This window comes from Urocitellus parryii, chromosome 1, assembly GCF_045843805.1.
Source record: "Urocitellus parryii isolate mUroPar1 chromosome 1, mUroPar1.hap1, whole genome shotgun sequence".
Taxonomy (NCBI): Eukaryota; Metazoa; Chordata; class Mammalia; order Rodentia; family Sciuridae; genus Urocitellus; species Urocitellus parryii.
The window spans coordinates 240,790,313-240,814,037 of NC_135531.1; the positions used below are offsets into that span (position 1 = coordinate 240,790,313).

The 23,725-nt window shown below is 39.4% G+C and overlaps 1 protein-coding gene across 2 annotated transcripts in view; it reads left to right on the plus strand.

The window, feature by feature from the left end:
- The first annotated feature begins 2,024 nt into the window (after nucleotides 1-2,024).
- Nucleotides 2,025-23,725, plus strand: part of Mfsd6 (major facilitator superfamily domain containing 6) — a 62,296-nt gene continuing 40,595 nt past the window's right edge. Inside the window, exons 1-2 of one of the 2 annotated variants that reach the window (XM_026389069.2) lie at nucleotides 2,025-2,103; nucleotides 20,599-22,210. In XM_026389069.2, the coding sequence (XP_026244854.2) occupies nucleotides 20,652-22,210 (1,559 nt within the window). In that variant the 5' untranslated portion in view covers nucleotides 2,025-2,103; nucleotides 20,599-20,651. Of the gene's footprint in view, nucleotides 2,104-2,440; nucleotides 2,671-20,598; nucleotides 22,211-23,725 lie in introns of those variants that run through there. The other variant, XM_026389071.2, reaches the window with a different exon arrangement.

The window sequence follows — 23,725 nt, forward strand, 5'->3', positions numbered from 1 at the left end:
GACAGTGGGAAGGTGGGAAGGAATAGCAGATCACTATTTCTTCATCCATATTTGTGTCTTCTCCTTATATTGATTTATTTGTGTTTTAAAAATTAAGAAAATTTAAAATTTTGTGATCTTTAGTATGTGTATGAGTTGAATAACGACCTACTAGACAGCCAAAAACCCTGACATATTTAAAGGATTGTGGCTGTCAGGAAAAAAATCCTTCCTTAACAAGGTCAATTGGAACAACACCTTTTCCCTGTGCTGACCCTTGAGCCTACCCGGTCCTATTTGAAATACAAACACCAGCTTTGATCTCTGGGATGACATGGTTTCACTTTTCAACGTGGGGCTGACTTTATAGATCAAGATCTATCTAATATTTCTCCAAGTTTTTTTTTCTGTTGTCTTTTCTCATAAAGGAAAGGACCTGAAAGAAAAGAGTCTGTTTGCTTTTTTCCCTTATGTTCTCTTTTAAAAAGTTGTTTATTTACTAGTTTGATAGATCAGAAAAAAATGAGAATTCTATTGTGACAGCTACCAACTGTGCACTCTATGAACCATTTAGTTTAAAATAATGCAGTAGTAAGCAGGTATCTCCAGGCCACATCAAACAACAATCTGTCATTCTTAGAACAATAATCTCCTTCATCATTTTCATTTAAAACTTTAGCACTCACTACCTTTATTTTGCTTTTATGTGTCGATATTGTAAATGGATCTATCAAGAGGCTGTGTTGTAGGCTTCAGGCACATTTCATGGGTTCCTGGAGAGGGTCTAGCAACTTAGTATTTATTATTGTTTTAATTCTCCCCCAAAAGGGACTCCAAATTCTGAAGCTCCAAGACCTAAAAAGTTCTCATGAGTATGATTTCATGGTTAGGAGGTTAACAACTGGATCTAAAAGAAGTCATCTTTTTCTTTTACTACCTAGTAATTTTGGATAGATTACATTAACTTTCAGCCTCAGTTTTCTTAGTTGTAAAATGGGAATATCATTACCTATACCCATAAGATCATGAAAAAGCTTAAATAGTACTTCATATATAATAAACATTCATAAATGTTAGCTTCCATTATTTTCTGCTGTGGCCAGAATAAACGCTGAGAACAGGATATGGCATCCCCTAGAGCCAGTCACAAGCTCACAAAAATTCTTGTTGAATGAATACTTTATGCAATCGACTACACTCTCCGCCCTCGCTGTACGTTTAACCAGAAATACAATTTAAATTACATTCTTAGTGCGATACCCAAGGATCTCTTCAGCAAAGCGCCGGATACCCCGCAGTGCCTTGCTAGGAGGGTGTTTTAGCCTCTGTGAGTTGGTGAAACTCACCACGTTCTTTCCCTCCCTTCTCTCCCAAGTCAACTGAGGACAGTCGATCAAGACTGTGACTTGAGACACTGTGATAGAGCCTTTATAGTGTTAGCCTTGTGTCTGGCTCTTAATAAGCGCTCAATAAATGATGGCTAGTACTATCTTCAGATCAGACGTCCCTCTACTCCCCATCTCAAGTCTTCTTCCTCGCCGTGGCCTGAATTTTTTGCATAGGGAGAAGGGGTCTCGGTCGGAAGCCTGTGTGGGTAGGTGGTGGTGGTGGTGGTGATAATGGCCGGGCGGGCTGGAACCTCGACGTCCGCTTTCCCCTTCTTAGTGCGCTTCCCAGCCAGGTCGGGTCCCGGGTCCCCCGGGGCCGCCAGGGCGGGCGGGAGGCCGGGAGGAGGAGGCCGACGCATCCGCCGCCGCCGCAGGAGGCGGAGCGCTGCACCTGGCGGACGGTCCTCGGCGCTCGGCCCTGAATCGGGTCCAGCCGGTAGTGAACGACAGCAGCGACCCTGAGGACCCAGCACCAAGAAGAGCAGCTGCTGGAGAAGGTCGCCCCGGCGGGCGCGCTCGGCCCCGGCTGTCGGTCGCCCCACCCTGCCGGCATCCCTCAGCCCCGCCGCGCCCCGCCCCACCCCGCCCGCCGCAGCCCCCAGGAACGAGCGACTCGCCGGAGATGGTGCGCACCGCCCCGACAGCCGCCGCCCCGGCGCCCGGAGCTGCCGCCCCGCGCCCCGGGGACCGGGCTCCCCGCGCCCCGCGCAGCTGAGCGCCGCCGCCGCCGCAGCAGGTGAGTCGGTGCCGGGTGCGCGGGGAGGGGGCGCGCTCGGCGGGGGAGGCCCCGCAGCCCCGCCCTGGCCTCCCCCCGCCGGGGACGCGCCGCGCGGGAGGGCGGGGACCCTTCTCCGCGCACACCTGCTGTCGGGGAGGGGGCTTGGGAAGGGGCCCGAGGGAGCGCGCGTGGGCGTTTCCGCGCCCACCCTGGTCGCCAGCCGCTCGCTCCCTCCTTCCCCTGGGCTCGGGTGTCTGTTGTCATCTTTATAGGGTGCTGGGGGAGGCTGCCGTCAGCGCCCCCCGTGTGCCGGGCGCCGGCAGCACTTCCGCAAACGTAATTGGAGTCGGGAAAACAAAGGCGCTGCCCAGGGAGCCCTCGTCCGACGCCAGTTGCCGCCGCCGGAGAAGGGGGATGAGGGATGGGCCCGGGTGTCCAGGCCCTTCTCGGCCCAGCCCCACTTGCGTCCTTGGCACAAACGTCTCTGGGAGAAAGGCGGAGATGAGAACCTCCACACAGCCCCAGTGACAAGGACATGGCCCTGCTTTGGCAGAAGGAGGAAATTGATATTGTCAGTCTCCCCAGGTGAATATATACGGGGAAAAAGCCTTTTTTCAGGCCTGCTACCTAGGAGAAATTCTACCCTTCGCGCTTCCTTCTGTACTTGAATTTAGTGATATGTCCCTGAAGCCCTTTTGAGATGGTAATGGGGGTTGCTAGTTCTTGTGAGTCTTATTTATTCCATATCCAGTAATTTACCTGTAAATTTAAGTAGTAAACAATTCCAAACGCACCTCCCCCTTTCTTTTATCCCCTCCTCTCGTGGACACACACAGGTGGATTAATAACCCTTCAAGCAGGCACACAATGCATTTTGCTACTCCCACATGCATTAGGAACAACAAACATTTTCTTTAATCAAAAAATGTTTAATAAGTATCACACAGTACAACTGGAACCTATGATATCTGGCTTATGAGTAATAGAAAAGCATCTTTAAGAGTGAAGGCTCAAATCCAAATAGTTTGATGCCCTTGGGTTCTGGGTCCCAGTTTTCTCTCACTTGTGGAAAAAAAAAAGATGGTTGGGTAGTGTAGTGACTAAATTTTCCTTTGCTTTTTCTAGAAGTTCATGATATTGTGTTAATCTAACCTTTTTAGTGTAGATGGATGTAAAGAGTAGGTGGACATATAGTTGACTAACAGCATGTTATGAAAAGAGATGACTATTTGGTAGGTCCCAGATGTGAGCAGAACATCTCTTCCCCAAGACCTGGGCATTAGCCAACTAAAGGTGTAGGTATCTCTGACTGCCTTGTTAAACAAAAGGAGAGATTAGAGTTTTCAATGGGAAGCTTGACTTTTGATACTTGGTCACTGGCAGACAAGGGGAGTGTTTTCAGTTATTTCGTGGTAGTTGATTGGATGGTATTTATCACAACTTATAAGTAAAATTCAGCATTGCTTGGAAAAAGGTTGGAACGTTAATGAGCCCAGTGCAACAAGATGCTCTGGGGGAATAGACTATTTCAATAAAAATTTAAATAATAGTGACTAAGCATGTTTATAATAACTTATTTTTAAGGTACCTTCTGTGTACAAATAAGGTAAGTATAAAATCATGAAGGCATACTGAAACAAAAAGACAAAATAGTAAGGTTTGCAGGTATTTGGACATGTGAATATTGGACTGTCAGTTTCATCATGTATAATTTCTGGATTATTAACAGTAGTAAGGCACTTTTTTTCACCCCAGACCCAGGATTGAACCCAGAGGTGCTTAACCACTGTGCTACATCCCCAACCCTTTTACTTTTCATTTTTAGGCGGGGTCTCACTAAGTTGCTTAAGATCTCACTAAGTTTCTGAGGCTGGCTTTGAACTTGTGATACTCCTGCTTCAGCCTCCTGAGTTGCAGGGATTGCAGGCATGCACCACCACACCTGGCAATAAGACACTTTTGAGTATTGATATTCAACACACCATCTTAACACCATTTATTTCTAAATATCTGTAAAATGTTTTTCTCTAATTAAAAGGAAGCTCAAAAAATTTAAGTAATACTATACTAACCATAATCAGGAAGAGATGCAATTAGGTTTGGACCCTGTGTGTCCTGGCTCCAAAGTGTGGGAAATTTCCACTTGGTGTCTCTCCCTACTCAGGACCATTAAACCTTACTACCTAGACAAATGCTTTCCTTTTCTTCTTGCCTTTGAAAATTAACTTCATTTCAACATACATATATTACATATGGTAACATCCATGTAGGGTAATCTACGTATTTATAATGGAGATATCTATATCTATATATGTGAATACATATAGATATATATCAGAACATGTATATTTTACCATTTGTTCTAGTTTTAGACTTCAGTCAATGTAAAAACTAATTTGCCAGAGAAAAATTTAGTATTAGACCAGTAGGGTTTTTTCTTGCTTCTTTTGATATTCATGAATTCTTTTAAAATTTTATTTATTTATTTATTTTTTCATTAATTCTTTTTTTGGGGAAGGGTACTGGGGATTGATCAGGGGCATTCAGCAACTGAGCCACATCCCCATTCTATTTTGTATTTTATTTAGAGAAAGGGTCTCACTGAGTTGCTTAGTGCCTTGCTTTTGCTGAGGGTGGCTTTGAACTCAAGATCCTCCTGCCTTAGCCTCCTGAACCGCTGGGATTACAGGAGTGTGCCACTGCACCCACCTTTTTCATTAACTCTTGATTGAACGTTCTCATTATGGGGAAAGGGAGAAATACAATAAATGCATAGTCAAGGGAAAAATCAAGATATATTAAGTGAACAAAGCAACTTGCCGAAGAGATTTATATACATTTACTTAAACCTGCTTACAGGTACATATATATCTCCTTGCCCCCAAACTGTCAAGAGTGGCTATCTTAAGCAAGTGGGATGGGGTAGAATAAAAGGGTGTTTTCCCATTTTTACTTATAAAGTTAGGTTTGGGCTTTAAAATTTTTAAATAATCATATGTTCTTTTATTATATAAAGTAAAAAGGGAAACGAAGAATAGCATCAGTTCACTTTATAAAAATCCAAAGTGAGAGGAAATTGAGTGTGCCTAAATTCTATAATTTAAGCAAGTGAAATGAATCTCAGGAGATCAAAGTGGAAGACAGTGGTCTTGGAACTGCAGATGTGGGGACAAAGAGTGAAGAGTCTTATAACTGATTTTTACTTTTTCTAAAGTGTAGCATATTCTGCAACTCCCCAGTTTTCCTCCTCTGTATGAATGCTCCGGTGCATACCACAGTTCATCTGTTTAAGACTAGAGGGTAAGAATTCCTTTCTTCCTGGTCTTGCTGGTGGCTACAACCATGGGAGCATTATTGTTCCCTACAGAACAACCTGGTGGAAGTGGGAGTTGGAGGAATCAGTTTACCTGTTGTGTCATCTTATGAGATTGACACTCCAGATGACTTAAGATGTAATTTTACTAACAACTTCAGGAGCAGCAACTTATCAAGTTAATTTAGTCTGATGCATACATATTTATTTAATACAATCCCATAATTCTGCTCAGTTCTATGTAAAATTAATAAAAATTAATGCTTAGAATCCTTAAAAATTCATAGAACCAAATATATTCAGACTTTCCAGAACCAAGAAAACACATGCTTCTTATATTTTATATGTGAAAGAATTCTGAATAAACTTGGTTCATTATAAACATAGTAGGAGTCCTGAGAAAGATAATTATAAAGTTATTTTGCAGAGGAGATATTGACAATTTGAGGTGATATTGAACATTTTAAGGTTTTCCTTGATTGAGGAAACTCTAGGTCTAGTGTACAATTCAACCCTAGCACAGATTCCATTTGTGTAAAACTTTCTTCCTCAAAGCAAAACTACCAAGGCATTTCCCAGGGCACAACATTTTGGATTCCTAGGAGAAACATATATACAACTGACATGAATTCTCTGTGGGACAATGAAATCACCTTAGTGCCTTCACCAAGAGTATTCGATTTGGATTTAAAATCCCTCCATGGTTAGTTATTCAACATTAGCTGTCTATGGGAATCTACTATACTGGCATTTTTGGGGTGAAAGGGATTTGTATCAGTTTGACTTATTCTCCTAAATCTTGAATGACAAGTTATCCAGTACTTAGCTCCATTGTTGGATTGAGTAACCTTTGCTTTGTAGCTGTGTTTGGATTTTTATATTTGGAAAATATCAATTGTTTTGTAAAGTGACACTGTCTCAAGTTCATTGGCTGGGCAACTTAGTCATTTGCTAAGACACATGATGTTTGATTTGTTGGTACAGATGCCAAAACAAAACTTTCTTTAAAAAAAAATGTGGAAAAACTAAATCCGGAGTTTAGGTGATATGTATTAATATGTGTCTGCTATAGATATTGCGACTCTGATTGCTAGTTTGTGTCTCTAAAGAGCACACGTACACCCTCTACTTCAGCACCAACAGAAACTAAGACTGACAGCCAGTTGTTTTGTACATTCAAAGGAGCATCCATCTGCCTTGGTCCAGTATGTAAGTGTAACTGAGCCATGGATATGCTGACAATTGTGTTGAAAGCAGGTTAACATTTGGAAATGTAAATGAGAACTCTGTATTACCTCACGACCTTGTGGTCCTGCTGTATTTTAGATGTGGGGGCCAGGGTGGAATGAGAGAGAATTCCAAAGATGGAAGAAACTCAGACTCGTAGAAAAGCCATATTTAAAGAGGTGAAAAGGATTGAGTTAAGGTGGTCAGGGACACCTTTCTTGACACTTGTTGGAGGAATCCGAAACAAGGAATCCTTGACACTTGAGAATGGGAGACTAATTCAGGAAACATTCTGCAAATAGAAAATAGGAAAGTCCAACTTTGAATGACGCTGACAAACTGTTTAATAGTGTTTTGATCTGAGACCAAGAGTGAGACTGGGGAAACAGACAGAGAGATGGGAGCACCATGAGTCAGCTGTGGGCAGAGGAAGCTCTGGTGTGGCTTTGTGGAGGATAAAAAGGAGAATTAGAAAGAGGAACTGGTGCTGTCTGAACAAGCCTGATTTGCGGGTTAACCATGCCAAGGGAAAGTGAGTAACGAGTCTGGACTAGTAGGTGGCTGCCTGTGTAGGGTTACTAGAGCGAAGTCAGATGCCCTCTACTTTCCACATGGCTAGCAGCATCAGCTTCAATAAACCTATGCACTAAATGCACCCTGAGCCCCTCTGCCATGGTGGGTAAAGAGGGAAGAATTACCTTGGAGGAGTGGGTCCTTGTGACTCGTGTTGCCCATTCTTTTCTCATAACTGTTCTGGACACTTTTAGGGACCAGAGGTTCAGATAGACTGTAGTAGGGCCCAAGAAAAATGAGGTTCCATTCATATAGAGCAAAGCAGGAAGCCCCCATACTAAACAAATAAAGCCAGACCATACAAAGTGGCATGCACACTACTTGGAACTTTTAAGAAATGCACTGCTTTGATAAGCAGGACTTGATCCAGAGAGTCACACTTCTTTAGCTATTATGAGGGCCTTTAATTCTGTTTAAAATAATGTCTGTGGAATTGTGTTTCATGAAAAATGGTGTTCCTTTATAAGAAAGGAACCTTTATGACCCAATTCACCTTTTAAGAAAGCTTAAATAAAAGACTTTGTGATGTTTTCAAAAGGATAAAAATGACACACATTTTATTATCCATATAATGAGTCTCCCTATCACAGATGTAAGATCTTTGCAAAGTTCAGAGCCTTTGTAACTGTCCCTTTCAGTCATTTCTACTAAGAACCACAAGGCATTGGTGAGTAATCACACTTTAGCCAGGAACTCCAGGATAAATGATGTCCCAGATGTCACTAAGATGTCTCATATTTAACAATGACTTTTTAAATATGCATTTTAAAAGAGAGAAGTGCTCACTGAAGAAAAATCCAACCCAGTATAAAAAATATTAACATAAATTCTAGTTTTAATATACAGAGTTAACACCTAGTAACATTTTTATATTATTTCTTCAAGTTTTTTTTTAAAAAAACATATTTCATTTGCAGTGCATAAATTTACAGATATAAACTCTCACTTTACATAGAGGATTGTGTTCTGCTTTTTTCACTTAGTGTGATACATTTTCCTGTGTAATTAAGTTATATTTTCCCATCATATAGATATGATTTTAATTTTTCTCTAATATGTATCTACCAAGATTCATTTAACTTCCCCTATTATTAATTGCTTACTTTGTTTCAGTTTTGATTATTAAACAGGTCTGTAACCTTAAGGTTCTTAAGGTAAATATGGTTACCTTGAATCTTTGCTTCCTAGAAAGTTTATACTTCTATTCTTAGTGAATGAAGGTGTCTGTCAATTCTCAACCTCATTAGCACTGAATACTTTTATTTTAAAAAGTACCAGTACAGCATGTATGTTGAAGTATATTTTTATTTAGTAGGCTACATAACAAAACATTTTTCTGAAAGTAATTATGTCATTAGAATTGATAGCACATTTCAGCTCTCAATTTATCAGAACTCTAATAGCATAATAAACAAAATTAAACAATATTAGATTACACATATGGAATGTTCTAAGGATATAAATTATTCTCTTAGACTGTTGTGTATTTAGGGAGTGAAGGTAAAGATCATTGACAGTAGCTTCATATCTATAGGAAAATGTTTTTAAACTTTGAAGTCTATATTCTGATTTAAATGGTGAACTCATAAGAGTTGTGTCTTTCTTCTAAAGCTCCTGTACATTTCTGTATAAAATGTCTTGTCCTATGAGTAGATTATGCTTTCCTTAAGCCTCTTAACTTCCTCAGTGTCTGGTATCAGAAGAATCAAGTGATAAGACCTGTCTTTTATTGAACAAGCATTTATTAAGGACCCATCATAAATACAGTATTATAATAATATGTAGGGTAGTACTATAACCTAGTGTTAGGTTACTAATACTTAGAATTATGTTTTTATTTCTCATTATAATTTTTATTTTTTTACAGTCTGAATTTTCTATGTTCCTAGTATTTCGTGTTCCTGGACCCATAGTCTTATAGTAATTGTATTTACTGAAGTCAGTCCTTTTCTGAAGAGATTTGAGGAAAAAAATTGTGTGTTTGTGTATGAAAGAGGGATTCACATAACTGAGTTTAAAAACAGTCCCCCAAATCATTCAATTGAATTGTAATTTGTCTTTTTTAAAAACAGATATACATTCTATATAAATTGTTTTCACTTTTAAGATATAACAAACTTATTGAGGAAGGTATTCCTGTAAAACTTTAAATAATGGTTTTCAATTTCAATGCCAATCTTTAAAAAACCCTTTGTTTTATATTATGAAAAGACAAGAGGTGCTGGGGCAGTAGCTCACATGGCTTGCATGTGTGAGGCACTGGGTTTGACCCTCAGCACCACATAAAAATAAACAAAGATATTGGGTCCATCTACAACTAAAAAAAAATTTAAAAAAAAGACAAGAAATCTAAGGTTTTCCATGTCAGTTTACTAGCAAAGAAAGAAATTTATATTCATTAAAATAACAAATAATTTGGTGATAGAGACAACTTTCAGATGGTCCTTGTAAACTTGCTGGGCTCCTGGTTTTGCTGTGGCCTGTGATGGTGCTGATCAGGTTTCATCCTTCCCCTTCCTCTCCCAACCTCTTACCTGTCTGATTACCTGTGAGGAGTTTGAAGACAGCATCCTGTAGATTTTCCATGTGATCATAGTTGCTCTCCTAGGGTCCCCTGAGAAAGTAACTTATGGTAGAAAGATAATAAGATTTGCATTAACATTTATTAGAGAAATAAATATATGATGGTAGCATGAATAAACATTTGAAAACAAATAGAACGTGAACACGAGATATGCTTTTTTAGGGCTTTCAGAGATCCCTGGCAATAATTCATGGCTGCCACAGATTGGTATTGTCGTCCTGGGGGAAGCAAGTGGCTGGTGACCCCAGGCTCACTGCTGTGACTCCTGGCTGGAAAGGAAGGAGTAGAATCTCAAGCTGTGGGTGGAGATGCCTTAGAGAGATGTGTTGGTAGCATCCCAGATGGAAAAGTGAAAGAATTTCCCCTTAAAAATTATGTAGACTTTAGGTTCTTAACACTGTTAATTCAGTAACCTGAGCACTCCTATTATTTGTAATATTGGTTCAATGGGGAAATGGTTTCTAAGCTTCAATAATTGAAGTACAATGAGTTTTTGAAACCCTGCCTGTTCATTTAGTTACCATGAAAAGCCATTTCATTGCCCACCTGGCTATTGATGTTTGTTTAGGAACAGATGATGAAAATACATTGCTTCTACGTTCACAAAGGCCTCTGTGTGCCCCTTAAATCCCTACATTGTTTTCCATCTTCAACAAATGCATGCACAGTATCAACTGCAAATTCAATTTACTATCTTGAACATCTGTTGAATTTTTTTGGCTAGAGAAACTCACAAGATATAAATACTTTCCCTTTTTTGTGGTGGTGGTGATTGAACCCAGGGTGTGTGCTAGGCAAGTACTCTACCACTGAGCTACATCCCCAGCCTCAATAGAGGTATCTTTTGTAAAACATTTTTTTTTCAATGTTATAATAGGAACTGTTTCTTGTTCCTTGGGCTGGGCTTGTTTTAAGACAGGAAGTTTATTTGAAAGTACAAAGAAATGTGATTCTGGGGCCTATTTCAGATTTATGTATTTTTTGGCGGGGGTACCTAGGGTTGAATTCAGGGATACTCAACTGAGCCACATCCCCAGCCTTATTTTGTATTTTATTTAAAGACAGGGTTTCATCGCTAGCAGTCAGAGAAATGCAAATCAAAACCACCTTAAGATACCATCTCACTCCAGTAAGATTGGCAGCCATTATGAAGTCAAACAACAACAAGTGCTGGCGAGGATGTGGGGAAAAGGGTACACTTGTACATTGTTGGTGGGACTGCAAATTGGTGCAGCCAATTTGGAAAGCAGTATGGAGATTTCTTGGAAAGCTGGGAATGGAACCATCATTTGACCCAGCTATTCCCCTTCTTCTCAGTCTATTCCCTAAAGACCTAAAAAGAGCATGCTACAGGGACACTGCTACATCGATGTTCATAGCAGCACAATTCACAATGGCAAGACTGTGGAACCAACCTAGATGCCCTTCAATAGACGAATGGATAAAAAAAAAAATGTGGCATTTATACACAATGGAGTATTACTCTGCATTAAAAAATGACAAAATCATAGAATTTGGAGGGAAATGGATGGCATTAGAGCAGATTATGCTAAGTGAAGCTAGCCAATCCCTAAAAAACAAATGTCAAATGTCTTCTTTGATATAAGGAGAGTAACTAAGAACAGAGTAGGGATGAAGAGCATGAGAAGAAGATTAACATTAAACAGGGATGAGAGGTGGGAGGGAAAGGGAGAGAGAAGGGAAATTGCATGGAAATGGAAGGAGACCCTCAGGGTTATACAAAATTACATACAAGAGGAAGTGAGGGGAAAGGGAAAAATAATACAAGGGGGAGAAATGAATTACAGTAGAGGGGGTAGAGAGAGAAGAGGGGAGGGGGGATAGTAGAGGATAGGAAAGGCAGCAGATACAACAGACACTAGTATGGCAATATGTAAATCAATGGAAGTGTAACTGATGTGATTCCGCAATCTGTATACGGGGTAAAAATGGGAGTTCATAACCCACTTGAATCAAAGTGTGAAATATGATATATCAAGAACTATGTAATGTTTTAAACAACCAACAATAAAAAAAAAGAGAAAAAAAAGACAGGGTTTCTCTTGAGTTGCTTAGCACCTTGCTTTTGCTGGGGCTGGCTTTGAACTTATTATCCTTCTGCCTGAGCTTCCCAAGCCACAGGGATTACAGGCATGTGCCACCTTGCCTGGCCAGATTTATGTTTTAAACTGTGGTATATTGATACAATATTTAATCAGAAGCGTAAAATAAATAAATAGGAGTCTGTTTCCATGATGATTAATTAAGTCTAAAGGGCCCAAGTTGTAATTTTTAACATTGGCATTTGATTATTTTTTTCAACAAAGTTAAAGTGAAAATCCACTTGGCTTTTATTCCTAAAGCCACCATTACACTTAAAAGCTATCTTTCAGCCTTAAGAGATCAAAACAGTTCATTCTGTTTTACTCTCTCAGCAGATTGAAGGGAAATATTAGGGAGGGTTTCAACTCCTTTCTTGCAGATTTGTGATGTTACAAATGTAAGCAAAATGCTTCTACAGACGTTTATATTTTAAATGAGTAGTTATTTCTGGCCCAGAGGTACTCAACTATAATTCCAATCCATAACACAACAGTGTGTTCTCTAGCAAGCCAGTGACCTCACCTCACACTGGGCTGTGAACTGGGAGATAGACAAGAGCACAAATCTGTGAGCATTGACAGGTCAGATGCTAGATGGTGCCAAAGAATTTTAGAACACTCCCTCGGGAGAACACTTTTGGAATAATTGCAAAATAAATAGCATATCCTGGAATAAAACCACAGTGACCACTACCACCACCAAATGTTCATATGTTGCTTTTGAATTAACAAAACGCTTTTTCATACATTATTTCATTTAAGCCCAGAATTTCTCTGTGGGTCAATTAACTTAGTTTTGTGTTTTTTTAATCACCATTTTATGATGAGGAAAATGGAGCTTGAAGAGGCACTGATCTGTCAAGACCAGGAGAAATACTGAAACTTCTTTCTCCTCTATTTTCTAAAATTAATCTCTGATCACATTAAACTTTAATAAAAATCCTATATTTTCATCAAATGCTTACCAAAAATAACCAATATTTGCAAGAGCTTACAGAAGTAAATGGAAATATGCAAAGCACTAGATTCCTCTCTCAAGGAGTTTATAATCTTTTTGGTTGGATAAGAGATATCTGTAAAATGGCCAAGTGTGGTGGCCCGTGCCTATAATCCCAGCGACTCAGGAGGCTAAGGCAGGAGGATCACGAGTTCAAAGCCAGCCTCAGTAAAAGCAAGGTGCTAAGCAACTCAGACCCTATCTCTAAATAAAATACAAAATAAGGCTGGTAATGTGGCTCTGTGGCTGAGTGCCCCTGAATTACAAAGTTCTGGAAGTTTTTCTTGCCTTTAGAATTAAGGCCACACACTTAAATAAGAATTTGAATGTCAGGGAATTCTTAGTAGGTGTTGCAGTAGCAAAACCCTGCGGTCTGTTTTCTGTAAATGTGGTCATGCTCTTCTCCTGCTTCATTCACATCAGTGGCTCCCCATTGCTCTCAAAATAAAGAATACCTACAGGTTCTCAGTGTTTATCAAGCACTGTGCTAAGAGTCCAACATGCATGATATGCTTTCACCCTCACAGCTGTCGAGAAGGAAAGGTGTTCTGATGAGCCTCACCTGTAGGTGAGGAAACTGAGATGTTAAAAGCTTTTCCAGAACCTCAAAGCTAGTCAGTGATTCCTGTCTCTGCCAGTCTCTTCCACCTCTCAGGAACCCCTCGGCATTTACACAGGTCTCTGGATCAGCACCCTCTTCCTCTTCTGGGTTGCTCTACACATCCTGTAAGGCTTCCTCAAGATCCCACCCCAGGGACTTCTGCACTACAGTGTCCGTTTCTGGTCTAACACACGGCATGGTATGTTGTGGTTCTTTGCCTTCAAGTCTCTCACCATTGGGCTGGAGAGTAGGGATTGCATGGTCTTTGCCCTTTGAACTGTGGGTCACCAACAGCTTATGCCATCTAATGGTTATTGCTACATTTATAGCTGTTGGGTTAAAAAAAAAAATCTTCATTTTCAGTGTAAGTTACTAACTTTGTGCTTTGTGTTGAATCCTCTTTCAGCCTGACAGTCAGACCCTCTGTCATCTGTGGCTGTCTGGTGGCCTCAGAGGTCCACAATCCTAATATGAATCTTTTAAAGAAGCACTATTTCTTCTTCATTTCCCATCTTGGAATAATTTCCCCACTCCTACTTGCCTAAGGAAAACCCTTTCCATCTTTCAAGGTCAGTCTAAGTCCCTCTTTCTGTTGCCACCCCCTGTTTGAAGTAGGGACTCTTCACTCAACTCCAGAAGTTCCCACGGTCTGAAGCACCTTTTTTCTGTTGTTCATTACACAGTGCTAAGTGGCTGGCTTCTTTCATTATTCCTCTGATTCTAGTGATTTAACTTTTTCCACATCATTAAATGTTTCCTTCTATTTTGGATTCATCTTGTCTACTATAAAGCAAGTCATTGGGACCTCAGACCAAGTATTTGGCATCTCTGCCTAATAACTGTGCAGTGCGTAGAGAGGTAGTATCTTTTAAAAGAATAGGCTATATGGGTTTGAATCCCAGCTCTTCTACTTGTTTCCAGTGTAAACGTAGGCTAGTTATTTGCCTTTTCTGTACCTCTATTTCCTCACCTGTAATGAAGCACAGTAATCATATCTACCCTGGGGAACTGCCGTGAGAATTAAATGAGTTAACATCAGTGAAGCCCACGGTGTTAAGTGTTGTGCTGTAGTTAGTAATAATAATGATGGCAAAATAGTGCACTAAGTCCTTATTCAAATACAAATATATTGTGAAAATGGAGCAACATTATATATGTCATCTGTTTGTCATTTAGCAGACAAGTTTGACTAGGAGCTTAGGAAAGGTCCTCCAGGAGTGACAAGTATGACAGGTTCTGTTTCTGGGAGGAGTTTCAGTCCCAGTACAATGCTATTGGTAGCAGTTAGGGAGAGTCTGGGGGCAGTACCAAGTGCCTGGAGGGCTCAGGCTGAAAACTGGACTGACAGAAGTAGGACCAGTTCTGCCCTTCACAGTTTCTCTCAGCCATAAAGAAGCCTTGTCACAATGCCTGGGAGGAAGAGGAAGATTCCAAAATAGCCACTTGTACACTTTGATGTCTTTGTACCCTGTGTGACTGTTATAAAGCCAATTTTTAATTTTTTTTTCATGACATCAGCCAAATGTCTAGCAGATGCTAAAGCAATCCTGATTTAAATAAAGATCTGTGGGGTTGATATTGCATTCTGTACCTCTGAAGAAAGCTCTGTTCTAGAAAATGGTAGGGGTTGAACTGAATGTTCAGGAGTGTTGTGTGTAAATGCCAGGACTCTTACAGCTCATTTACAGTGATTTTCTCATAGTCTGTGCTGATAATAAATTACAGTGGTTGTTAGAGTCCTGCTCTGGGATTCACACTGCTCCTAGACATTGAGTTGGCAAGGTAGAGCTAGCTCCTAGGGTTCAAGAAATAGTCTTCCCTGTGTTGCAGCTTCAGTTATGGGCAACATTTGAGTTATGATGGTAGGGGCACAGGAAGAATGCCCCTTCCCTGTTCCCCATGGATTGTGTCCTTTATATCACTGTTATCTCATTGCTATGTCATAGCACGTGTTATCATTATGTTTGTAAATCTGATCTTTGCAATTATTATTTTAGATAACATATTCAGGTCTAAGGGTTTTTTTTTCCTTTCAAAGATTTAATCCATTTCTATACTCATATATTTATGGATCACAATACATGTTCAAGTCATTTTTAATTTAAATACCTAATGAAGAAAGCTATCAATCTGAACAAGAATGGTTTTATTGTCTCTCATCAATAATTCAAAAATACCTGCTAATTGAATGATTCACAATAGGTACTGGTAGGATGACTTTTCAGGTTTTAAAAGGCTGTGTTCTGTTTTCACAGTGGTGGTGTTGATGAATATCATTCAAGTGTGCTGGATGAGAAAACTTTTCAGGTTATCTAGAAAATAAACCAAAGTCCCTGTTACCAATTAGGATCAACTGCAAATTGGCAATAGCGATTTCCCAGAGAGATTCATAGGTTTCTGAATATTTGAAATGTCTTTTATTTTTAAGGCCTTATTTTTTTTTAAGCTTCATGATTAGAAGTTTAAAATACAAGCTGAATGGATTCATGTTTATTGAATCAGTCTGCTCAAGCTGCTCTAACAAAACACCATAAATGGACTAGGTGGCTTAAACAGCAATTTGTTCTCAGAGTGCTGGGTGGGACTAAGAAGTTAAAGATCAAGGTGCCAATTACTTAGTTCCTGGTAAAGGCCTATTTCCTGACTTGTTAGATGTCTCTCTCTCACTGTCCTCACATGGCCTTTTCTTATCAAATGATGTGGAAAGAGAGATCTGTCTGTCTTCCAGTTCTATAATTGCACTAATTCCATCATGAGGATCCCACCTTCAAGACCATTTTTAAAATCTAAGGTCCTATATCTCCATATAAAGTCACCTTGGTATACTTATAAATTTGGGGGACATGGACATTCAGCCTATATCAGCCTCTTAATCTGCCCCCATTTTGTAAACATGTGAAGGATCTTGTTCAGAATATAAATATTTTACCATTCCTTATACTTGCTTTATCTGTACTTGACATGACGAGTTAAATTTTATGATTAAATTCAGCAAAAGATAAACTACTTTGGAACATATTTTAGTCTCATTAAAATTCAGAAATGTTTTTGGTTTGTTTCTTTTATCCTTGGTCCTGTGATTATATGGGTGACTATAATTACTCTTTATTTTATTACTGTTTAAATATGATTTCCCCATGTTTTGATTCCTTTTCATTAAAATCTAAATGTGAAAATATCAAGTCTAAAAATTAATGTCCTGAATTTAAACTCAAGAGTTTTTGTTTGTATTTTTGGATTCGAAATTCATATAAAAGTTACCGAGTATGACTTTCACATAAAAAGTACTGAACATTATGTTACGGGACATTACTTTGCAATTGTTGATACTTTGAGAACTAACTTAACATCTGGACTTCTGTAACCAAAGAAACCTCGAATAACTCTGTGGTGGCCAAATTGAAGAAAGTAGAGAGGAAAGACTGTTTGAGAGAATGTCATTTGTCAAGGTATAAACTGACTTCCTAATGTAAGGTATCTTGCAGCTTCAGATGAGCATTTGGGCCTCAGTTCTTCATCACCACTTGGACTGTTTAAGGAATTATGCCTCTTACGAAAACTTTGTGTCCTTCTCTGACTTACTTGGTAAAGTCTCAGCAGTTGATTGATGAGGGATAATTAAAGGCCACCAAAGGGCCCCTGATTAGAATTCATGTAGTCAGATATTTTGTGCAATTCTGAAAAATATTTTTAGTCACTATTGGAAAGGTTTTCTTGTCTCTTGCAGGGCCAAAGCTCATATAACTGGAGATTTCTTTTTCTTTTTTAAATTAAATTTATTTTTAACTGACCCTTAACAACACAAATGTTTACATATCAGTGAGTACTTTGGGTCACTTGATACCTGTGTACATTGCCTAGTTCAAGTATATATATCTCATTTATCATTTCCTTTATTTTTTCCTTTTTCTTTTTTTTTTTTTTTTTTGTACTGGGGATTCAACTCAGGCACACCCAATCACTGAGCCACATTCCCACACCTATTTTGTATTTTATTTAGAGACAGGGTCTCACAGAGTTGCTTAGCACCTTGCCATTGCTGAGACTGGCTTTGAACTCATGATCCTTCTGTTTCAACCTCCGGAACCCCTGGATTACAGGTGTGCATCACTGTGCCCGGTTCATTTATCATTTCTTTATGGTGAAAACTTTCGTTATATTTCTACTTTTTTGAAATGTACAATTCATTGACTTTTATATTTTAAATGGGAGTTATTCATGCACAAAAGTTTAAAAACATGAACCAGTTTACAAAGTTTGATTTTTTTTTTTTTTCAAACTTTGACTCAAACCAGTCATGAAAAACAAAAAGCCCTTCAGACTTGTGTGCCTTCCCTTCTGGTTTATCCTTCCAGGAGCTGCTTTCTGCCTGTTTGGGGATTGTCTTTATATTCCTGTTTCTCAGCTTTTGGACGTGAGGATTATCTGTTCTTGCTGTGGAAGGTGTGAAGTTGACTCCCTTCCTGCCCTTAGAGCTTTATCTGCCCAGCCATCTCATTTCCTGCCTCTCCAGTGTAGTTGTGTGGCAGATTTGGGTTGTTCAGTATTCACTGTTTACATAGTGTGACTATAATCACAGTGGGAGATGTGTAGTAAACTATGATTGTTTTTTCTGTGCAACTTTTTGTTTTCTTGTGCAACTTTTTTTTTTTAACTTTATTTACCACTGATTCATCCCTGAATGCATCAATTGTCTAAATTGTCTAAATTACCCTCTAGGACCTGCTCAGGTGTGTTGGTGTTCTACACCAGTGTTATTCAGCTGAGGGTCTGTCCTGGGCCCCACTGTTCCAGCTAGATTCATTGTCTCTCATGTCTGGCACATAGCTGTCATCTGGGATCTTCAATCACCATCATCCCTATGCTCCCTTTGCTTGTCTTCCTGGTTCTAGCTCTTATTTGCTGCATTCTGTGTCTTACTCTCTTGATTTATCCCATTGGTGTGCTAAAACATAACCTTGAGAAAGGGAAAAACAAGAGATCCGTTTTGTGAGAAATCACTTGTATAAAATATCTCTATTTCATTGATGTTATGTGCTCCTTAACTCTTCCTAGCTTAGGTTATGATTATAATGTAGGTATAGGTGTGCACACGCACATTTTCCTTTCAGTGGGTTTAGGGAAGGAGCCAAATTAGATGTGTTTAATCTGCCCAGTTCACCCAGAAATGCCATATAACTGTATGAATTTGAAACACAACAAACATTTCTTTTGGTTCTGAGCTCAAGAAATAAAATAAACTAGGAAATAGTTCAAAGGGGAATTACTTCTCATTTTGAGGTAACAAAGTGGAATTGGAGCTGATGAACTGGGAAGGTAGAGGCACTGATGATGGAAGCCAAGACACCTTATAGAGTGTGGAGGAATTCGTCTTTCATAGCTGTGCAGCAGAAGCTGGACTTTGCTTTTCTTCATGTCTTCTCAGGGTGGGGAACTTTTCCTTTTACCGTAAAGAAAATCAAGATTTGGAAACTAGGTAGAAGTGGTGGCTGTACAATACTGTGAATAGACCAAATGCCCCTGAATTGTTTATTTTAAAATGGTTGAGTTTATGTTATGTGAATTTTACCTCAATTAAAAAAAAAACTACCAAAATGCAAGAATATTTTCAAAGCTAGAAACTATTTGACAACTCACTTCTGAGAATAAGATAAATGGACTTAATTATACAGACCTCATTAACTTGTGTTTCTGTTGTCTGCTGAAGGGCTTTGTAGACATTAAAAAATGTTTACATGCATTATTCTGGAATATTTTCAGAATGTTAATTCATTTGAGAAAAGAGAAGGCAAGATATTACAAGGATTGGCAAGTAAAATTGGTATTTCTCTACCAGAGAAAGTAAAAGGAGTTAACAAAACTTTAGTGGATATGCCTTTTAACTTCAGAAGAGTTCATTGAACTAGAGGACACAACTTGTGAGGCAAGACCTCTTGACTCTTTGACCGTTTGTCTATCAGAAGAAAGTGGAAATTTTGGTGTAATATGACACAGTTCCTATAAATTTATACCACTGTACATTGCTGATCTTTCATATGAAACAACTGTGTCCTAAAAAGGTTTAATAATATTATCTAAAATGTGTCATTGAGCATTTTGGCATTTTGGGCACACTAGATCATGTGTCCTGAAGCCATAATCTCAAGGTTCAAATCCTGGCCTTGCCAATTATTAATTAAACTCCTCAGGTTTTATTTTTCTCATCTGTAAAACAGACAGAATGATAGGCCTGTTAGGATGAATGTGAATTAATGCATTTAAAGATCTTAAAATGTTACCTGGCACAGAGAAAGTGCCCAATAAATGTTCCTTTTTAAACATTAGCAGATTGAATTTGCTATGGTTGGTTGGGTGATTGACTGATGGTGGTAAGGTCTAAACCCAGGGCCTGATGCATATTAGGCAAGCACTCTGCTACTGAACCAGCCTTCAATAAATGTCTGCTACCGGCCCACAATGAATGTTATTACCTATTTTTGATGATGTTCCCTTAAACTGCAAACCCTAAAAGCATATCGGGACTGATGTCTGTAACATTAGCAGTGCTTCCTTACTGCTTACCGCTTCTTTACTGGGATGTCTTCTCATGGTCCTGGTAACCAACTCCCATTACAGAACACAGTTGGCTTCTTTGTTCTCATTGTGTTTGTCCTGGTGATTAAACACTTGTTTGTTTTTCTCTGAAAACTGAAGGTTTTTAACTCTCTTTAATTACTAAAGATTTTTAGACTCCATAATGCAGTGGTTTTGTAAATCAAGTGATTGTAAAACCAAGAAACTATAAATAGTGTTTATTTTCAGCTCCCTGTATTAGGTTTAAACATAATCCCTATTACTTGTACATTTTCCCTGGGAATCCGTGGAAAGATTGAGAATGATCCTGAGCTATAAACCTGCCACTGAAAGATGTAATGAGTCAGTGGCCATGAAGGGTATTTAAAATTTTAAAGCTATCTTTCTGTACCAGTATTATATGGCTATAAGTAATAAATGCTAGTTCTCTCTCCAGTTATTTTGTTAGCTCTAATGTGAAACTCATCTTCCTGCATGATGAAGTCCTATGCTTCCATGTTATGATTTTCATGACTAAGCTGTCTTTAACATTTTGCTTTACAGATCAACAGTCAAGATTTTAAAAGTCATAAGCCTTCTGATGGTGGTGGTGAGCCATGGCGGCAGATGATAAAGTTGCTATCTTAACTGATGATGAGGAGGAGCAGAAGAGAAAATATGTGCTTGCTGATCCCTTCAATGGAATTTCCAGGGAACCAGAACCACCTTCAAATGAAACGCCCTCCTCCACAGAAACATCTGCTATTCCTGAGGAGGAAATAGACTGGATAGAAAAACATTGTGTTAAAATAAACAACGATCTTCTCATTTCCAAGGTTTTTTATTTTTTCTTTTACTCTGCCTATGGCTCTCTTTACCCACTTTTGCCTGTGTATTATAAACAGCTGGGAATGTCGCCAAGCCAGAGTGGACTGTTGGTTGGTATTAGATACTTCATTGAATTCTGTAGTGCCCCCTTTTGGGGTGTGGTTGCAGACCGCTTCAAAAAAGGCAAAATTGTCCTTCTCTTTTCTCTTTTGTGTTGGGTTTTATTCAACCTGGGCATTGGGTTTGTCAAACCTGCTACCTTGAGATGTGTACCAAAGATTCCCCCAACAGCTCACCCCACCAATGCAAGTCACCTGTTAACTGTCTTGCCAACAAATTCTTCTGCTATCTCTTTCCTTACTATATCACCAAAAATGCGGGAGAAAAGGGACTTGTTTCCTTCCAGTGGGCCACCAGTGTTAGAAACGGGGCCCAACATCTTAGATGCTGATATCGTTTCGACAGCTTCAACCAAGATCCATGAACCCACTCTGCAGCCCCAGATATATGAAATCACTGACCTTGTTATGGACTTGAGCCTGAATACAAGCACAGCAACCCTTTCCCCCACGGGGAATGTAACCAGGGAGACAACCACTGCTATTGTCACTACCACCAAATCTTTACCTTCTGACCAAGTCACTCTTGTTTATGATCAGCAAGAAGTTGAAGCTATATTCTTGGTGATCTTGGTAGTTGTCATAATTGGAGAATTTTTCAGTGCCTCTTCTGTCACGATTGTAGACACAGTGACACTCCAGTATCTGGGAAAGCACCGAGACCGCTATGGACTGCAGCGCATGTGGGGCTCCCTGGGCTGGGGCCTGGCGATGCTGTCCGTGGGCATCGGGATTGACTATACCCACATGGAAGTTCTCGTGGATGGCAAGGGGTGTAAGCCCCCTGAGTACCGGAACTACCAGATCGTCTTCATCGTCTTTGGAGTTCTCATGACGATGGCCTTGATTGTGGCTACCCAGTTCCGTTTCCGCTACAACCACTTCACCAACAGTGATAGCAAGGGGAAAGAGGTGGAGATCCCTCAGGTGGAAAGGAACAACTCCACCGAGTCCTCCGAGGAGACACCCACCACCACGAGCCACTCGCAGACCTTCAACTTTTGGGACTTGATCAAACTGCTGTGCAGCGTGCAGTATGGCTCAGTGTTGTTTGTGGCTTGGTTCATGGGTTTTGGATATGGCTTCGTGTTCACCTTTCTCTACTGGCATTTGGAAGACCTGAATGGAACTACAACCCTCTTTGGGGTCTGTTCAGTCCTGAGTCACGTGTCTGAGCTGACAGCTTATTTTTTTAGTCACAAGCTTATTGAATTGGTTGGCCACATCAGGTAAGAAAATGCTTACTGTTGATGCCCTCAGCAGTGGAGCTTTGTCATTTTATAGTCTAGAGCTCCTTTTAACATATTTAAGGTATTCTGATTTGGTGTGGGGGTAGGGTTGGGTTGGCAAGGAAGGTATCTTTTGCTCTTTCTCTTTAAAATGGAAACCAAAGGAAGCCAGGAAGGAATAACCTAGATGGATTATTATAGACAAGCAGGCAAACAAAAAATGGCTGTCCTCCCCTTGCCCACCACTCTGGAAAGATCAGTAGGCTGTTTATCTGTGTGCTAAGAGATGCTCAAAATAAGTATTTTCAGGTGTGGGAGCTTAGTGAGCTAGATTGTTCCATGGACTTTGAGGAGTCCACCTGAATCAAACATTTATATAGGAAAGTTTCTGTAGATTATTTTTCCAGCCTCCATTTATTCTGAACCAGTTAATGACAACAGGTAAAGCTTGAATATGTGGTGTGTAAAGATGACCACAAGGCTGGGGCTGTAACCCAGGGGCAGAGCACTTGCCTGGCACTTATGAGGCCCTGGGTTCAATAAAAATAAATAAATAAATAAAAGTATTGTGTCCAACTACAATTAAAAAATAAATATTTTTAAAAATAGACAAAATAAAGGCATTCAGTCCTACTACAATGACAAAACAAAACAAACAAACAAAAAACAGGGGCCAGGAATGTAGTTCAGTGATAGAGCAATTATCTAGCATGCTGAAGTTTAGTGCTGTTAAAAAAAAAAACATTATATTTAATAAAGTATGACATGACCCACCATAATCCCTAATCCATGATGTTCCACAGAGTAAATCTTTATGTAACTTTTTTCCTAATTGTTACATGAATCTTTGTATCTTTGCCATGAAGACATGGACTATTTAAAAATCTTTCATGATTTCTTTTTATTCAAACAAACAAAAGCTATGAATTCCTCTAGTTTCTTTGTTTTGTAGCGTTTGTCACCATTGATGTTTACCTAAAGCTGATCAAATCACACCTTGCTATCTATAGGTTCTTCTGCTCTATTATTGACTCCAAAATATGGAACCAGCTGCATTGAACCACTGCCTTGTAGAAAAGTATGACATGTCTCTCCCTAAACTTTCGAGTTACCATAATCAAAAGAAAGCAACTGTATGTGTTTGTGTGTCCATGATGGTCTTGAAACCTGCTCTTTCTGTAAGAAATTAAAAAGAAACAGTGACAAGATTTAGAAAATATTAATCTTTACTCCTTTCATTTCCTTTCTAACTGAAGAAAATATTTTCTCATTTAAAGTTCCAACCTAGAATCATTCTTTCCCCCAAACAATTGTGAATATTTTCCCTTGTGTGGTTTGATTTTGCTTTGGGAGGTATATCCTGTCCCTTCTTTCTCAAATCCTTTGACGCCTTTCTTGTCACTAAACAAAGGCATAGTGTGGATGATTCTCAGACCTATAGAGTCCCTGAGGCACAACCAGTGGGACCTTTTTGTAAAAGAGCCTTATAACATTAAGGACTTGGAATGTCCTTTA